The 18,035-nt window shown below is 37.0% G+C and overlaps 2 protein-coding genes and 1 long non-coding RNA gene across 3 annotated transcripts; 2 read left to right on the top strand and 1 right to left on the bottom strand.

Moving 5' to 3' along the window:
• The first annotated feature begins 272 nt into the window (after nucleotides 1–272).
• LOC148693280 (uncharacterized) lies at nucleotides 273–10,036 on the top strand. The gene is made up of 11 exons (XM_088680354.1): nucleotides 273–450; nucleotides 890–1,213; nucleotides 7,559–7,626; nucleotides 7,858–8,027; nucleotides 8,165–8,315; nucleotides 8,412–8,593; nucleotides 8,694–8,794; nucleotides 8,927–9,141; nucleotides 9,251–9,453; nucleotides 9,739–9,860; nucleotides 9,978–10,036. The coding sequence occupies exons 1-11, from the start codon at nucleotides 273–275 to the stop codon at nucleotides 10,034–10,036; spliced, it is 1,773 nt and encodes a 590-aa protein (XP_088536480.1).
• A 594-nt stretch (nucleotides 10,037–10,630) lies between these two features.
• On the bottom strand, nucleotides 10,631–11,583 carry LOC148693279 (uncharacterized). Its single transcript, XR_015953448.1, has 2 exons — nucleotides 11,520–11,583; nucleotides 10,631–10,820 (listed from the first exon to the last, which is right to left on the bottom strand). It is a non-coding gene; the product is annotated as an uncharacterized LOC148693279 (long non-coding RNA).
• A 2,951-nt stretch (nucleotides 11,584–14,534) lies between these two features.
• LOC148693278 (uncharacterized) lies at nucleotides 14,535–17,775 on the top strand. The gene is made up of 10 exons (XM_088680353.1): nucleotides 14,535–14,742; nucleotides 14,824–14,896; nucleotides 15,327–15,452; nucleotides 15,593–15,737; nucleotides 15,834–16,015; nucleotides 16,116–16,216; nucleotides 16,349–16,560; nucleotides 16,664–16,863; nucleotides 17,000–17,121; nucleotides 17,368–17,775. The coding sequence occupies exons 1-10, from the start codon at nucleotides 14,535–14,537 to the stop codon at nucleotides 17,424–17,426; spliced, it is 1,428 nt and encodes a 475-aa protein (XP_088536479.1). The 3' UTR covers nucleotides 17,427–17,775.
• The last annotated feature ends 260 nt before the right edge of the window (nucleotides 17,776–18,035 follow it).

Here is an 18,035-nt window from a genome sequence, read left to right as displayed (position 1 = left end):
AATGAAAAAACAATAAAAAAATATGAGAGGAATTGACTCTACTAACCATTCTGAGAGAATAAAATTAAAATTAAAATAAAATACCAAGCCCAATCCGAACTGGACGGTGAAGCCTAACCCGAACTGGACGGTGAAGCCCAACCCGAACTGAACGGTGAAGCCGAAACCTATAAATATAAGGGAACCCAGAACCTCCACCTCCAAGTCGAACAATCAATTCGGTTATCAAAAATTCCTCATCGATCGATCCGCAATCCCAGACAGAGAGCGCCATGGCGTCAGGTTCAACGTTAAGGGCAGACGCCAAACCCTACAAACTTGTGAATGTGCTTGAAGGTCGATCCGTCAGACCTGCACGTGCGCCGCCGTACACTTTCCCGGTTAGTGACGGTACGAGTAAACCAGCGCCACCGCAACCACCGTCGCCGACAAATACTGAGCGTTGGCCTGGTGATTGATTTGGACCCAACCTCTCTCTAATTTTTTTTCTATTTAATTCTATTTATGATGCTGGATTGTTTTATGTTTTTCTATATACAACATCATACGTATATCTAAAATTAATTAATTAATATTTTTTTCATCTTTTCATGCTAGCTCAATTATTCATAATTCAGGTGGTAATATTACAAAAGATAATAGTTATTTTTTATTAGTCAGTAATCACTTGAATATATTCTGGTATTGTCCTTTTAAGTCAATGTGGTAGGCAACCTTACAATTGCTCAGCCTCTTTGTAGAGTGAGCAAGGTTAAGGACGTTCCCCGACCTTCACAAAACGGGGAGCCTTTTTGGCTTGGGTCGAACATTGTTCTTTTTTAAGTGAATCCTTAAATGAAAAATCATTATGTACTTAAATAAAGATTTGAACAATCATTTGTCACAACAGATGTAAAAAAAGAACGGGAGTTCATAAGGAAAACCATTTGCACCGCTTTGTCCGAGGTATCTAAGGAAGCCGACGCAAGGTTTGTGGATTCTGTCAGTGCACCTGACCCTCGTAAAATGGCTACTGAAGTTGAGGCTGTGCTGTTTAAATACTGGAGTTTCAACGATACTTCGAAACCAGTTGGTCAAAAGTATAGAGTTCTAGTCGGTGCTATGGTTCTACCCGGGGACAAAGATTTGCGCAGAGACCTTCTTCTTGGAGAGATCACGCCAGAAGAGTTGGCCAACCTGTCCACACTTGAACTGCATGTGAAGTACCCGTGCCGTATGTTTATCTAGGGCACATTTTTATCTGATAAATGTAAAACAATGACTGCATCTGCATGCAATATCTTCGATCAATCCCTTGGAATTCTAGCTGTGTTCTGGTACTTGTATCACTTGATAAAGTGAAAGAATAAGTCTCTTTGTGCTTCTTTGACATCTTTTATAGTTTTACTTTCTACACGATGTATTTATTTTTTTCTTTTTGAACAAACGATATTAAGGGAGGGGGTGAGTTTAGCCTCACAATGGGTAAGCAACAATGTGGTTCAAATTCGCCTTTGGCAAGAATCGAACCTTAAACCTATCACTTACAAGTGAAAAGGAATACCATTAGACCATAATACTAAGTAGCCCAATGTATCAAATTTTAAACATAAAATAAAGGGTAAATTACATTTTCATACCTCAGGTTTGTGGTCTATTTCAATTCCTTACAATATCTTCAAAACATTTCACTTTCATACCTTAAGTACTATTTTATTTCAAAATAATACCTCCGTTACATTTTTCATCCATTGATCTGTTAAATGCTGACGTGACTACCACATATATGCCACGTGGCTGCCAAATGTCTGCCACGTGGCAAATAACATAATTTAAAAAAAAAAAAAAAAAAAACTGAATTTTCTCAAAAAAAGAAAAAAATAAATTGAAAAAAAATAAAATGAAATGAAACCCACTATCCCTCCCCCCCCCACCCAGCGACCCATATCCCTATCCCTAACCCAAAACCCAAAAAAACCTGCAACAGCAACAAGAAGGAGAAAAAGAAGAAGAAAAAAAAAACCTGCAGCAGCAGTAGGAGGAAGAAGAAGGAAAAAAAAAACCCCAAACCCAGTTCGTCCCCCCTCCCCCGCGCGACCCACCTCCTTCCCCCCCCCCCCCCCCCCGGCGCCACGCAACCTCCCCCCTGGCGTCACGCGACCTTCCCTCCTTCCCGGCCCCCCTCGAGTCAGGATCTCGTGATTTTCAGTATGGGTGGGTTTTGAAAATACTTTGAGTTTGAGATGATTTTTGGACTGGTTTTGTGGTAGATCCACCTAATCTCGGGTGGAATTTTTGTGGGTGATGGGGGATGGGAGAAAGGGGTGGCTCGGGTGGGAGAAACTGGGGTTTTTTTTTTCCTCCCTCTTCTTCTTCTTCTTCTTGCAGGTTTTTAGGTTCTGGTTTAGGGTCACTAAGGGGGGAAGGCACTGGTTTCGATTTTATTTTTATTTTTCAATTTTTTTCTTTTTGAGAAAATTTAGGTTTGTTTAAAAAAATATTTTATTTACCACGTGGTAGACATTTGGCAGCCACGTGGCATATATGTGGCAACCACGTCAGCATTTAACAGATCAATGGATGAAAAATGTAACGGAGGTATTTATTTGAAATAAAATAGTACGTAAGGTATGAAAGTGAAATGTTTTAAAGATGTTGTAAGGAATGGAAATAGACCCCAAACCTGAGGTATGAAAGTGTAATTTACCCTTTCTTTTTTCAATTTTTTTTTCTTTTTTTGAGAAAATTCAGGTTTAAAAAAAATATTTTATTTTATTTTCCACGTGGCAAACATTTGGTAGCCACATCAACATTTAACAGATCAATGGATGGAAAATGTAACAGAGGTATTATTTTGAAATAAAATTTTACTTAAGGTATGAAAATAAAATGTTTTGAAGATGTTGTAAGGAATTGAAATAAACCTCAAACATGAGGTATGAAAGTGTAATTTACTCTAAAATAAAATAATTCATATTTATTTCTTTGCATTGGTAACGAAAGAAAAAGAACTAAAAGGTATAAAAATATTTAAACATTGCATTGGTTATGAAAGGAAATGAATAAGCAATGCTTCAAACCAATAAAAAATTAATAAAAAGAAATTAATAATTTATTAAAAATTATTTGAAGCTGCTGTCAAATTTCACAGCAACCATAAAAGATGTCATTCTGGAAATTAACATTGCGGTTGAAAAACATTAGTGTCGTTATTTTTTACTGTTATTGTTGATGTGGACTTTTTGACATCTCATTAAGAGATGCTCTTATGCTTTATTCAGTGTTATTCCACACTATATGTAAGGATATTATGTGTGTGTATTTGTGTGAAATTTGACAAATGAGACTTGTTTTAGGTGAACTTGAGTTGAGATCGAGTTGTTGCTAGTGATTCTCTCTTTTCATTTGAAGCTAGTTTATATCTAGTTTTGCCCTGATATACTTGTCCAGCAAATGATGATAGGACATGAAGGGATATCAACCATTTGTATTACGATACTTTGTGTACAATTTGGCACATCAATTGTCATAATACAAATGGTTGAATACTTGAAGAAAAAAAAATTTCCACATTTGTATTATAACACTTGCTACACTGGACCATATTTTTAGCAAGTTAAAAATTTCTTCTTGAAGTACTTTCTAAAAGAAGCACACATTGCTTCCTTCTTGAAACACTTAAGTGCTTTTTTTAGGAAAATTTTGCATTTTTTTTTTAAAGTTTCAGTATACTCCAATTACTTTTGTGAGGATTCTTTTTATTATAAAATTAAATGCTTCGACTACATAACAAAAAGTTTAAGTTAAACATGTAGTTCGCCCAGATTACAAATCCAATTATTTTTTAGGCCAGAGATTACAAGTCCAAGCTTTATATGAATTTGGAACCGGAAATGAAATATTACTTTTAACTGCAGAGAGAAAATTAAGAACAAATTAAGCATGCTGGCTTAGCCCTTATGCTACAAAAACGTTGGCGCGTTTCCATACCAGCATATTTTTTTCTTATTTCTTGACCAAATTTTCTTCTTTTTTTTTTTTTTTTTTTTTTTACTATTTTGATGCTCAAATATTCAAGCGGTTATACAATAAAGCTTTTTTGAGTAGGCCAAAAAAATGAGTTAGATGCTACTTTATTGAATTCATATAAAGAATTATATTCATATAATATTATTGATAAAAGATATTTTTATCCCACGTGGTTAGCCATTTCTGAAAAGTGGATACAATGTGGCATTGGCGTGGTTGCTTGAAAAATCTAGGGCTGCTTCTTCTTCCTCGGGTTCTAACCCTTTGGGTCATCTCTGAAAGTGCATTTGGGCTGCTCACGTCCCCCCAAAAGTCAAGGAATGCACTTGGAGGATTTGTCGGAATATAATTCCTACCCGTGAGAATTTGATCAGGAGGCACCATAAGGTGGATGCGGTCTATGTGATGTGCGGCGTCAAGGGCGAATCCTTCTTACACTTGATTGCCCATGTTCATGTTCGTCGTCAAGCTAATGAAATGGTCCATTGTCTTGCAAAATTTGCGTTACGTGAGGAGGTTTTTCGGTCATGGTTCGAGGAACCGCTAGACTTTTTGGCGGATCTTTTTGTAATTGAATGTTAAGGTTGTGTTGCGTGATTGTGCTTTTAATGTGCTTCCAACCTTACTATTTTGAAATGAAATGATATCGTTGCTATTAAAAAAAATAAAAAAAAAAGTTAGCCATCTTGCAACATGAAAAATAAATCACACTTCATATTGAACTCGCTACAAATTCAACGTACCATAACTTCATATCAAACTTGTTACATATATCAAACTTGCCACAATTTTAAAATCTCACAAACATAAAAAGTGTAAAATGTAATTAGTTGATAAATTTCTTTCCCAAAAGTCCAATACTCTAGTAAACAAGCCATTTAAATGTCAAGGGAAAGCCCAATACTAATTGACATTTTTGTTATTGGGCATATTCATGGACACATTGGACAAGTGGGCTGCTGTATTTTTTTGGTGTAGTTGGAGAAATTTTTCATTGTAACCGGAACACGGATGATGCATCACGTATTTTTATATAAGTGGTGAAAAATTTTATTTTTTAAGTTATTAACTTTTTAACACACATGTCCTACTATTTGTATAGTGACACATGGTGTACCATCTCGTGTACCAATCGCACTGAAAAATTTCTTGTGTAGTTGGGAAGTGACAGTTTTTTATTCGGCATATCCGTGGACAAAGGGGAAGTGACTTTCGCCAACCACCGTTTGATCCGTTTTCGTTTCTGTTTATTTAGGTATTTTAAAGTATTATTATTTTTAATTTAAATCTAAAATAAAAAGAATGCTTGCAGAATAAGTAAACGAGTGTGCATAACTTGTTTCTGAAGAAAAATTTACTCATGAAAATACTTTTACTATAACTTTCACTATTTTTGTAACTCATATTCTCATTGTATGTCGTCTCGATATAATAAACGTTTAAGCCTTTGTTCTGCCATTATTTCCAGAAAACTAGTCTATTTCCTACTAGTTAGTGTCACTACTATCTAAATAGTTAGAAATCATATCATTACAGTAGATTATTCTGCACATAAACAACCAAAAACTATTCTCATTCCAAGTAAATAAATATCCTCCTAAACTAGTTATCGACTCCTCATTTATTTCTTCCTATTTACTTGGGAATTTCAATTTTTTTATGATTTGGCTTCTTTTCAATTTGGATTTTCGAAGAAACTGACTCTTGTTTCTACTTGACTAAACTCTAAATTATAATCGAAACAGAACTCTTGTAAAATGAAAAAAAAAAAAAAAAAAAAAAAAAAAACAAAAAACAAAAATCAATGGAAGCCCAATTCTAACCATTTTGAGAGGGCAAAATGTTAAAAAAGAAGCCAAGCCCAACCCAAACGGGAAGGTGAAGCCCAACACTATAAATTCATGGGAACACGGAACCTTTGCCACCAACTTCTGCAATCAATTCCGGTTATCAAATCCCTAAAATTCTTTATGGAGCTCGGTCGATCTGCAAGATCAGAGAGATTTGTAAACTAGGTTGAGGTCAAAAATTTGTAAACTACAGATTTTAAAGGGATTTTCATAATTTAAACCTCCACATATACCCTAATGCTGTTAATTGCACAATACAAGTCCACAACAAAACTCATACACGTTCCAAAAATGGCATCAAGAACCCTATCTCACAGTAAAAACAAAAATCCCAAATTAAAAAATAAAAAAAATTGAAAGCTCGAATTTTTGCCATGACACTCGAATTCCAAAAAAAAGACTAATTGCATCAATTGGACAAGGACTAAGAAAGATAACAGAAGAAAGAGAGGGATGTGTCTAACCATCCATTTAAAGATTCCCAACAAAGCATAGCCTTCAAGGTTGTTCTCTCACTTAAACTGCAAATCAACAATCCACTAACATTACTCGGCCACTGCCTTACTATCTTCACAAGTTTGCAACCTTGCAACCTTGTTGCCCGCTACCCTACTATCGACAAAGGATTGCACCATCGGGATCAAATTTTGCCGGTCATGTTTCTATCTCTCCTCTCTGTTTCTCCCTACAAAATGAGAGATGAGAGTTGGAATTTTTTAGTGACCCATTTATATGGGAGGGCAATTTGATAATTGTAAGTTTTAGAAAAATCCTATTTCCGTCTTATTGTTGTGCATGACGTTAGGGGTGAGCAAGGTTTGGTTTGGTACGGTTTTGAGTGAAACCAAAACCAAAATTGAAACTTTTTGCGGTTCAATTCAGTGCGGTTTTGAAGTCAAAACCAAAATGAAACCAAACCGTTTGGTTCAATTTGGTGCGGTTTTAAACGGTTTTGGTTCGGTTTCAAACCATTTACCTACAAAATGAAAAAAAAAAAAAAAAATCTCTTTACTTTCCTCTCTCCGCCCTGAACAACATTAGTATTTTAAAGAAAAAAATATACAATTTCAAACCATTTTCAAACATTTCGTGATGCAAAGTCAAGGTGCATATTCAAGCCTTCAAAAGACTTTACACCCATAAGAGACTCTATAAGGGTCTGAAAAAATGGTGGATATAGCCAATTTTAGAATTTCGATGAATTTTTGGAGTTTTATAAAAGAATTTGTTCCAATAAGAGACTATTTCTTTCGAACTCTATATGGGGCTGTATATAGATTAACCATTAGGACTGCTTCTTCCTCTTGATGCAGACATGCGATCTTGAGCAGAATCCTAGAACCCAACTTCATTCGTCATGACCTAATTGAAGAAGTAAAGATACAGGCACGATGGTAGCTGATCTCTCTGCAGTAACCGCCCTACAATTAAAAAGTAAATTAAATATAAGTCACAACTTTTATTTAAAAAAGAAAAATCGGCAGGCTCGGTTGAGAAGTTACCTTGTACGTTCGAAGGCATGTGCTAATTCCCCGATGATCTGTTAGATCCCGCAGGTTTATGCTACATATTAACGAACAAAATAATTAGTATTTTATATTTACAAAAATACTAATATTTTCTATATAATTAGTACGTTATATTTTAAAAAAATAATAATAATTTATATTTATAAATACAAAAACATTCGTAACTTTCAGCAAAGAATCTTAATCCCAGCCGAAAATCTAAATTTCGTATAAGGTCTCACCCTAGATTAGCACACAAGGTAAGAATGTAAGTTACTGAAAGAGTCTGCAAGGCAGAATTCTAGAGAGTACAGAGAGACTTTCTCTCAGCGACTCCGACTCCGACTCCGACTGCGATGGCCTCCTCGGCTGTCCCTATCAGAACCAACGGCAGCAGCCATTCTTCCTTTCTTTTCAAAACCTAGCTGACACCGAAAGTTGTGGTGACTTTCGGTAACTTACAATTAAACGCTACTTGGAGGGCTCTGCAGCTGATCACATCATTTATATTTGTTGCCAACTCACTTGCTACCAGGCGAGAAACTACTCGTATACAATTAAACGCTGAACAAAAGATAGAAGCTGAGGGAGATCGTGTGGAATCACTGAACAAGAGGCTCTCAATGACTCACGACAAGATAACTACATTAGAGCAGATGATGTGCAAGATACCAAAAGGGTAGGATATTCTGACTCAGCATTATAAGTAAGAAGCAAAGAAAACTGATACGATTTCATAAAGTTCCTGTTTTATCATAATCCTTTAGTTCTTTTTCACAGTTTAATCCATCATTGTAGGTTATTTGTGCATTGCTATCGCTATCGTGAGATCGATCCAAATATTTGGGTTTCTTGCACAGCGTCACCAGGCGTGTGGATTATTTCCTATCCATCACTGTTTTTGCAGGATGTATACTTACAGTATATTGGATTGGCATTGAAGGACAAGGTAAGCTTGGGATTCTTGATCCGTTGGCTTAAGTTGTTTTCCCTTGTACTTGTGTTGGACAAACCTCATTTATTTTCGCCCTGTTTTGCTTCTAAGAGGGCTGGTGTAAGAATCGCTTTTGTCCATGCATTGAAAAATCATTGTGAGATTGATGCTAATGTTCCAAGTATCGGTCGATTCACTAGAAGATTTTCAAGTCAAATGATTACTCTTTCTGGCAACATTGACATTTCCGTAGCTATATCTGAAACTGACCTGGTTAAACAGCTACCACTAAGGTGACTGCCCTGTTTTTGGAACTCATTCAAAATTAATAGTTCCTTGTTTACTGTTTTTTCAAAATCTCTTTGATTTAGGTTAATTTTCTCTATGTTGCAGACACCAGCTTCTACCACCGGAGATCAGGCATGTGGTAAGACCATTAGAGTATGAACACTTGATTGCTCAGGAGCCCAATGGCTCCCAATCTGGTGCAAAAGGTTTCACTCCTTCCGAACTCTGTTTCACTTCGTGGATATGATTGTTTGTATTCTTTTATGTTCTTTTTCTCCATAATTAGGAGCACAAAAGTTTTTCACCCATAAATCCCTCCTTCCTTATTTGTGGTGCAGGTGTTTCATGCTATGAACATGGCACCATTAATATTGCTTACCGCTGGGGAAATTTTATTTGTGTTGGAGTTGATTCAAAGTTGACCGATGCCTTGACTGGATATGTGACTGATCTTACTTGCAACAAGTTCTATCAAATAAGTCGAAATATTTATATTACAATGGCTGGATTGAGGATGACATGGGAGCGTATGTGTCAACGGATAACAAGAGAGGTAACTAAAAACTCTCAATTTTTTTTCTTCTACTCAAAATTATATATATATATATATATATATATATATATATATATATATATATTAATTTTCAATTGAATGGTGATAGTTTTCAACAATACCTGAGAAGTCACACAAGGTGGAGCTAGCGGCTAATATAGCCTATCAGTTTGTTAGTCCCTATGGCCCAGTGTGCAGCCTTATTTTGGGATGGGACAATACAAGTCCACATCCCCAAATGTTTCGAGTGATCGCAGGTGAATCATTTACGACGAGTGATAGTGCTATGGCTCTTGGTACAGGAAAAGAATAGTAAGTTTTAAGAATTTTGTTCGAACTATGAACTTTGTTTTTGTGATATTTTTTTTTTTTTTAACAAACGATATTATCTATGGGTTAACCTTCATAATGGACTAGCGATAACATAGTTCAAATTCGTCTTTGGCGAGAATTGAACCTAAAACCTTGGTATTGCTTTTGTATTTATATATGGAAATTATCATTATTATTATTGAGAATATAACGTACTAATTATATAGAAAATATTAGTATTTTTGTAGATATAAAATACTAATTATTTTGTTGGTTAATTTGTAGTATAAACATGCGGTATCTAACAGATTATTATCATGGGGAATTAGCACATGCCTTCCAACATACAATGTTACTACTCAACCAAGCCTGCGTTTTAGATCCTTTTTGTGGTGGAGTTGTTAGAGGTAAAAATCAAAATTTAAAATTTGTTAATTATTATTACCAAAAAAATATAATAAATTGTAACATTTTTCTTTTTAAATAAAAGTTGTGCTTATATTTAATTTACTTTTTAATTGTAGGGCGAGTACTGCAGAGAGATCAGCCACCATCGTGCCTGTATCGTAACTTCTTCAATTAGGTCATGAGGAATGGAGTTGGGTTCCAGGATTCTGCTCAAGATCGCAAGTCTGCATCAAGAGGAAGAAGCAGTCCTAATGGTTAATCGGTAGTTGTATTGGCTTAGCAAGTATTTTGGTAAACCATGAGACCTGTGTTAGCTTGGAAACCAGTAGGTAGTAGCTTTAAACATTGAAGCTTAGCTTAGGTTGGTTGTTAATATTTACCACTTGGTTACCCATATCCGTGTGATGTATGTTTCCTTGCTTGAATGTTGAATCGTAACTTTCGTGGTTTGTAATGAAGAATTTGTTGAAAATTATGTATTATAATATTAATTTAAAAGATTTTTAATTTTAGTATGTGAATGAAAATATGTGTGAATGGTTGCATTGTTCCAGATGCAAACATGATGCCAAGTAGCGAAGAACCAACGATTTTGGTTTGAAACATAATTTGAGTAGGGCAACAAAGTTCGGAGAAACAAAGTAAAGCAATTGACACGCCCCGACCCCGATATTCCCCGAATACCAGGATAGGCACGTGCTGGCCAACACCCGAGGGTGACGAAAGCCATTTATTGAGTGCAAATGCTGAAAACAAGGGGTAAATAATGTTTATAAATATAAAAGAATAATTAATATGCAAATAAGGACCGTGTTCAGAGCACACCTCTAACCTAGAACATTAAAAGAAAATAATATAAAATTGAATGAAACAAAGGAGTGGGTCCTACACCGAGAGGACTCGAAGAAGCCGATGCAGAAGTGCCTGGACGTCGGGATTGTATGCCTCGATTCTAAGTCCTGAAGGGGGCGCAAAACAAACATGAGTGGACCAAGTTGATATATATATATATATATATATATATATATAACAGTTATCAACATACTAACCCCCAGGTTTTATGAAAACACATATATAATGATAAACATAGGTTTTCCGAACCTAGCATGTCGTGCAATGTCTCAAATTATCATTCTCATAAACAATAATAATCACTAGTGAATGTCCAATATAACACTTCAGGCCCCATGCCGGCTCCCCGTCTCTGAGCACACAGTCAGAGGAAAATGCACTTCAGGCCCCTTGCCGGCTCCCCGTCTCTGAGCAGACAGTCAGAGGAAAACACACTCCAGGTCCTATGCCAACACCAAATCGTCGCCCGGGACGGATCGGATCTATCCCTACGTCCCGTAGCGGAAAGGACCACTAGGTAAGTACAAAACCAGTGAACATACATATATTGAAAATCAACTTCATAATATAAAGTCATCCATCATCTATATTATAAAGCGGTGTTCTAAACATGTTCTAAATATCATATCGTCATCCATCAGATATGCTATAAGAACATGGGTTATAGGAAAAATAGTAATAATTCAAACTAGCCTCAATAAGCATGTTATCTCGTAAAACGTTCATAAAACATAATCATCAAATCATGCTTTTCATGTATGCATTTCTACTATCAAAACATGCATTTTTAGAAGGGATCCACTCACAGTACTTCGCCGTCGAAAAGCCACGCCACCTAGCGAAGAAGGAAACGCCACATATAAACGCCCCTAAGCACATAAAGGGTACATTTAGTCAACCTCTACTCAAACGATTGAATTTGGGAAAACGGACATCGGAAACGGGTTCAGAACGTCGAAATTAGCCTAGGAGGGGTCCTGCACGAAAACCCAAAAAGTCAAGGTTGACCGTTGACCGGCCAAAGTCAAAGTCAAAGTCAACGCTGACCGTTGACCGGGTCAACGGTCAGACCGGGTCCGGGTCAACAGGTCAAACAAGTCCGGGTTTGGATCCGGATTGGGTTAAAGGGTTTGGACTTGGGTTGGATCCGGGTTTGGGCCTAAAGGGTTTGGGTTAGGGTAAATGGGTTTAGGTTTTAGGTGGGTTGGGTTTGGGCTTGAACCTCACGGCCCAATGGCCCAATTTAAAAGGGTAATGGGTTTGGGCTTGCAACCAGGGCCCTAAGGCCTTTGGGTTTGGTGGTTGCCGGATTCCAAGGAGGGGGAAGGCCGGATTTCGGCCGGAGAATTCCCAAGCTCCGTTGGAGCTCAAAACTCAACCAAAACATGTCATTCAATATACCAAATTGAAGCCCCAAAGGTAAGGAATCGAAATATACCCTTGGTTTTCGTCATCGTGGTCGGAGTTGGCCGGAAAACAGCCTGGAAGCCATGGGTGTCCGCCGGAACTGGGTAAGATTCAAATGAGCATAACTTCTTCAATACTCAATGAAATTAGGTGAAACAAAAAGGAAAGTTGTAGTACTCAGTGAGACGAAGAGATTGATACCTCTCACGCCGACCAACTCGCCGTGGTTTGGCCGGACTTTGCCTCGAAAGGGGCGGTGCTCGCCGGAAAACTGGGAAATGTCTCCGAGGTGATTTCTTCATGGTTTGACGTCCAAAACACAACCACGGAGTTAGAAAAGAGCTATAGGTGTGGGCATGGGTGTGTGTGTGTGTGTGTTCTTGTCGGAGGAAGGAGCACCGAGAAGGGGGATGCAGAAATCACAAAAGAGAAAGAGAAGAGAGAAGAGAGAAGAGATTTTTTCAGAAAAAAATAAAGAAAAGGGAAAGGGAACCGGGGCACAAAACAGGGGGTGGGCCCCTTGGGCTCACCAATTAAGACTCAAAAACAATTTTAAAAAGGAAAGTATCCCCCAAACCTAGTGAAAATACAAAAATACCCATTTTCTTACGTAAATCCCGAGACGGGTTACAAAAAAGCAAGGTGACCTCTACCAATAAGGGTTCGAAAAACCCTTCTCGGCCGAGACTTAGATAGGTAATCGGTCGGCTTCGAAGCAGTGCTGTTTATCCAAACTAAAGGTGCTTCTCGGTCGGCTGATTCTGCGGCAGCAGTGCTGTTTATCCAAATTGAAGGTGCTCGCCGGGTGCCTCCACAGTGCTGTTTATCCAAACTGAAGGTATGTCGGCAGAAAAGAAAAGGAAAAATCTCAAGGTGTTTGAGAGGTTTTGCGCAGGGCAATTGTATGCTGGATTCAAGGGGCCTTTCTCGTTGCATGATTTCTTGTATTTATAGCACCTCATTCCTTGAATTGCATCCTTATCTGGATTGGGAGTCCTTGTCCTGTTTCAACTCTACCTCGAACAAACCTACTCCCACTAGGTTTTGAACTTTCCCTCTTTCCAGGCTTTATTCTTTGCCGGCCGGGAATCCTGGTTGCTCCAGGACTTCCTCGACCCTTTTATGTTTATCTGGACTGCTCCTTTGGATAGCACTCGACCGACCCTACCAACTGGCCCGGGACTTATTTACCCTGCCCATAGTACTTGACACACCCTTGGGCCGAGCGCAGCCTGCTGCTCGGCCCAACAATATTATTTTGGGCCGAAACAGAAAGATAATTAATTGTATTGGTAATGAAGTTGTCATGTACGTTTTCAAAACATGAAAACGCATCAAGGGATATTTTAATATGTTGTACAAAAAAATCTTATGAATTATATATAAGTATTTTGTTTAGTACATTTTTTAGCATTTTAATTTGTGACTTTGTTGTTTGAGGATTCTTTCATCCATACAAATCTCTGACTTCATTCTTGCTTGCAAATAATTTTTTCTCCGTTTATACTGTCGTTTAAGAAAAAAAAAAAACAAATGTTAAGTTGGATATTGATGGTAGATATGTTCATAAAAGTAGATAAAAATAGAATTCACAAAAATTATATCAAAATAAGAGAAAAACTGCCAATAATCCATTTACATGCAGACAACGAAAGAAGGCTCGTGTATGCTTATACAGACAACGAAAGAAGGCTTGTGCATGCTCCTATTATTTTATTACAAGTGAAAATTAAGTCTTTGCTTTCATCACACGTGGCAATGTAAATAATTCAATGTCAATCCAACTTCACGTAGTCAGTCACGAACGCCATATTCCTTCCACAATCACTTTCCATTATTACAAGTAAGCACATAAAGGACGCCATATTCTTTACATTGCCACGTTGTGATGAAACCTTGCCCCCAATCCATAATCAGGAAAGCAAACCTTGCCGAATCCATAAGCAGGAAAGCAAACCTTCTGGATCCATTATGTGGATGTTGGTCCAACTGATCGGGAAAGCAACCCTTCTGCATCCATTATGTGGGGATCATAAGTTTCTCACATCTCAACCGTTCATTATGTATTGTGAGGTCAGTTTTTATCAATTATTATTTATGTTTAATTTAAAATAATAAAATCAAATAATTTCTGTCCGAACGATGCAAGATGGACGGATGAAATGTGGAGATACATAGAATTCCAACATAATGGATCCGGAAGTAATCCTTTTCCACGTTGCCGTATGAATTCATCGTCACGCTCTGTCTGTTAAACCCAAACCCCATTCGTTGCCATCTGCATTCATTATCACTCTCTGTCTCTAAAACCCAAAATCCATTTGAACCTCCTCTGAGTCTGAGAAATCTAATCACCACCACCGCTATAGTCTTTGCGCCGCCGCCGCCGCTGGAATGCCACTATCAGGTGAATCATGGCCCTCAAAATTTTTTTTTGTAGTGTTGGATTATTTTTGTTTATTTCATTATCTGTTTCATTTGTTTGTTTAACTCATTCATTGATTGTTGGGACAGAAGGTTTGAGTGAGGAGAAAACCAGGGGATCCAAGGTGTGGCCACTACTTCCGCATGAGACCGGCACGGTTGATGGAGACAAGAACTGTGATCGGACCACCTTCTCTGGTATTTGTACAACAAAAATAAAAATGAGTTACCAAAGTGGACAGGAATTTTAATTTATAATGTGTTTTTGGCAACCACCAGGTGGCTGGTCGTCGGAGTCGACGGCCGCTGAACAACTGAGAGTAGGCGTGGGGGTGAGAGAGCAGAGCAAAAAGTGAGTTTTCACAATTTGAGGTTTTGCTTTTAATTACTTCAGTTTTTTTATATTTTTATTCTTGACTCTAGCGCAATATAGTTTTGCACATGTTATGTGGCGAATCCTCTACTTTCGTTACCAGCTAATAATTAATTGGGCACAAAAAAATTTCTAGCACACAATTTGTGATGAATTTGAAATTATGTGTCAAATAAAATCTTAAAAAGAATTCATCCACCATGAAACGCTTTATGTGACCCTTTTTTTGAAATGGGTCACTTATTTTACCAAAAAGTGATGAATTTTTGGGCATCACAAATAATTCCGTCACCTAATTCATGTTTTGCTTGGTTTATCTGTTAACTAAAAGCTCTCTTTGAATTGCTCTGTTTTATGTTAAAAGCAGTACTACAAGAATTTATATCTGTTGCTAACACATTTGCTGCAGGCTAGAACCTACTCGTAGACAATTAGACGCTGAAAAGAAGAAACAAATTAAGAGACCTCGCGTGGAATCACTGAACACGAGGCTCTCAATGACTCACGACAAGATAACTACATTAGAGCAGATGATGTGCAAGATACCAAAAGGGTAGGATATTCTGACTCAGCATCATAAGTAAGAACCAAAGAAAATTACTGACATGATTTTATAAAGTTCCTGTTTTATCATAATCTTTTAGTTCTCTATCACAGTCTAATCCATCATTGTAGGTTGCATTGCTATTACTGTCGTGAGATCTATCCAGATATTTGGATTTCATGCATAGAGTCACTAGGCCCGTGGATTCTTTCGTATCCATCACTGTTTTTGCAGGATGTATACTTACAGCATATTGGATTGGTATTGAAGGACAAGGTAAGCTTGGGATTCTTGATCCATTGGCTTAAGTTGTTTTCCCTTGTACTCGTGTTGGACAAACCTCATTTATTTTCGCCCTGTTTTGCTTCTAAGAGGGCTGGTGTAAGAATCGCTTTTGTCCATGCATTGAAAAATCATTGTGAGATTGATGCTAATGTTCCAATTATCGGTCGATTCACTAGAAGATTTTCAAGTCAAATGATTACTCTTTCTGGCGACATTGACATTTCCGTAGCTATATCTGAAACTGACCTGGTTAAACAGCTACTACTAAGGTGACTGCCCTGTTTTTGGAACTCATTCAAAATTAATAGTTCCTTGTTTACTGTTTTTTCAAAATCTCTTTGATTTAGGTTAATTTTCTCTATGTTGCAGACACCAGCTTCTACCACCGGAGATCAGGCATGTGATAAGACCATTAGAGTATGAACACTTGATTGCGCAGGAGCCCAATGGCTCCCAATCTGGTGCAAAAGGTTTCACTCCTTCCGAACTCTGTTTCACTTTGGGGATATGATTGTTTGTATTCTTTTATGTTCTTTTTCTCCATAATTAGGGACACAAAAGTTTTTCACCCATAAATCCCTCCTTCCTTATTTGTGGCGCAGGTGTTTCATGCTATGAACATGGCACCATTAATATTGCTTACCGCTGGGGAAATTTTATTTGTGTTGGAGTTGATTCAAAGTTGACCGCCTTGACTGGACATGTGACTGATCTTACTTGCAACAAGTTCTATCGATTAAGTCATAACATATACATTACAATGGCTGGATTTAGGATGGCTTGGGAGGAAATGTGGCAATGGATAACATCAGTGGTAACTGAAAACTCCAAATTTTTATTTATTTTCCTTAGAAATAATATATATATATATATACACACACACACACACACATTGATTTTCAATTGGATGGTGATAGCTTCTAACAATACCTGAGGAGTCGCACACGGTAGAGCTAGTGGCTAATCTAGCCTATCATTTTGTTAGTCCCTATGGCACAGTTCAGAGCCTTGTTTTGGGATGGGACATTACAAGTCCACATCCGCAAATGTTTCGAGTGATCCCAGGTATATCACTTACGTGTGATAGTGCTATGGCTGTTGGGACAGGAGGAGAACAGTAAGTTTCAAGAATTTTCCTCTGCTAGTGAACTATGAACTCTGTTTTGTGATATTGCTTCTGTATATTTATAGATGAAAGATATTACTATTTTTGCAAATACAACATACTAATTATTTTGTTGATTAATATGCAGTATAAATCTGCGGTATCTGACATACTATAATTTTGAGGAATTAGCACATGCCTTCCACAATACAATGTTACTACTCAACCAAGCCTGCCTTTTAGATCCATTTTGTGGTGGACTTGTTATAGGTAAAAATCATAATTTAAAATTGTTAATTATTATTACAAAAAAATAAGGAAAGTATTATTGAAACTTCAAAAATCTCATTCTACACTCCTCATAAGTATATTTTTCTTTCTAAATATAGAAAGTTTGGAGTGTAGAATAAGAAATTTGAAATGCCAATAAGAATTCCTAAAAATAAAATAAAACTGTTATTTTTTCTTTTTTAAGTAAAATTTTGTACTTATATTTAATTCACTTTGTAACTGTAGGACGGGTACTGCAGAAAAATCAACCACCATCCTGCCATTATCGTAACTTCTTCTATTAGGTCATGACGAATGAAGTTGGGTTCTCAATGCACCTGAATGTTTTGTCTGATTGCAACTATATCACATATTCACCTAGCAGTTTCTTCTGACGATTCTGCTCAAGATCGCAAGTCAGCATCTAAGAACAGGAGAAAGAAGCAGTCTTAATGGTTTAACCAGTAGCTGGATTGGCTTAGCAAGTATTTTGTAAAACATGAAACCTGTTAGTTTGGAAACCAGTAGACCAGTAGCTTTAAACATTGAAGCTTAACTTAGGTTACTTGTTAATATTTAGTACTTGGTTACCTGTATCTGTATGATGTATGTTTCCTTGATTGAATGTTGAATCGTATCTTTCGTGGTCTTTAATGAAGAATTTAGTTCATCTATATTCTCTGACCTGGTATGTCTCCTTGCTGAGAACTGTTATCGGGAACTGTTTTTTTGAAACTTATAAGGGAAAAAGGTTGGATTACAAGATACTTTTCGTTGAAATCACCTGAACATATAATTTGAGTAGGGAAATGAAGTTCGGAAAAACAAAGTAAAGCAATAATATAATTTCCATTGAGATCATGTACTTGTGTTTATGGTAAATCAGTGAAATCACAGATAGAAGTCAATGGCAT

This window comes from Pyrus communis, chromosome 11 (assembly GCF_041283825.1).
Source record: "Pyrus communis isolate YQ-2024b chromosome 11, ASM4128382v1, whole genome shotgun sequence".
NCBI classification, from domain to species: Eukaryota; Viridiplantae; Streptophyta; class Magnoliopsida; order Rosales; family Rosaceae; genus Pyrus; species Pyrus communis.
Note: the sequence above shows the minus strand (reverse complement) of the source record. Positions and strands in the feature narration are given on the sequence as shown.

Bases quoted from the DNA above. Each gene is read 5' to 3' on its own strand.
- LOC148693278 (XM_088680353.1), top strand. From the start codon at position 14,535: ATGGCCCTCAAAATTTTTTTTTGTAGTGTTGGATTATTTTTGTTTATT. The intron at 14,743-14,823 runs GTATTTGTACAA...GGCAACCACCAG, and splicing joins TGATCGGACCACCTTCTCTG to GTGGCTGGTCGTCGGAGTCG. The intron at 16,217-16,348 runs GTTTCACTCCTT...TTTGTGGCGCAG, and splicing joins CTCCCAATCTGGTGCAAAAG to GTGTTTCATGCTATGAACAT.
- LOC148693280 (XM_088680354.1), top strand. From the start codon at position 273: ATGGCGTCAGGTTCAACGTTAAGGGCAGACGCCAAACCCTACAAACTT. The intron at 1,214-7,558 runs GTATGTTTATCT...CGTAACTTTCAG, and splicing joins GCATGTGAAGTACCCGTGCC to CAAAGAATCTTAATCCCAGC. The intron at 9,861-9,977 runs GTAAAAATCAAA...TTTTAATTGTAG, and splicing joins TTGTGGTGGAGTTGTTAGAG to GGCGAGTACTGCAGAGAGAT.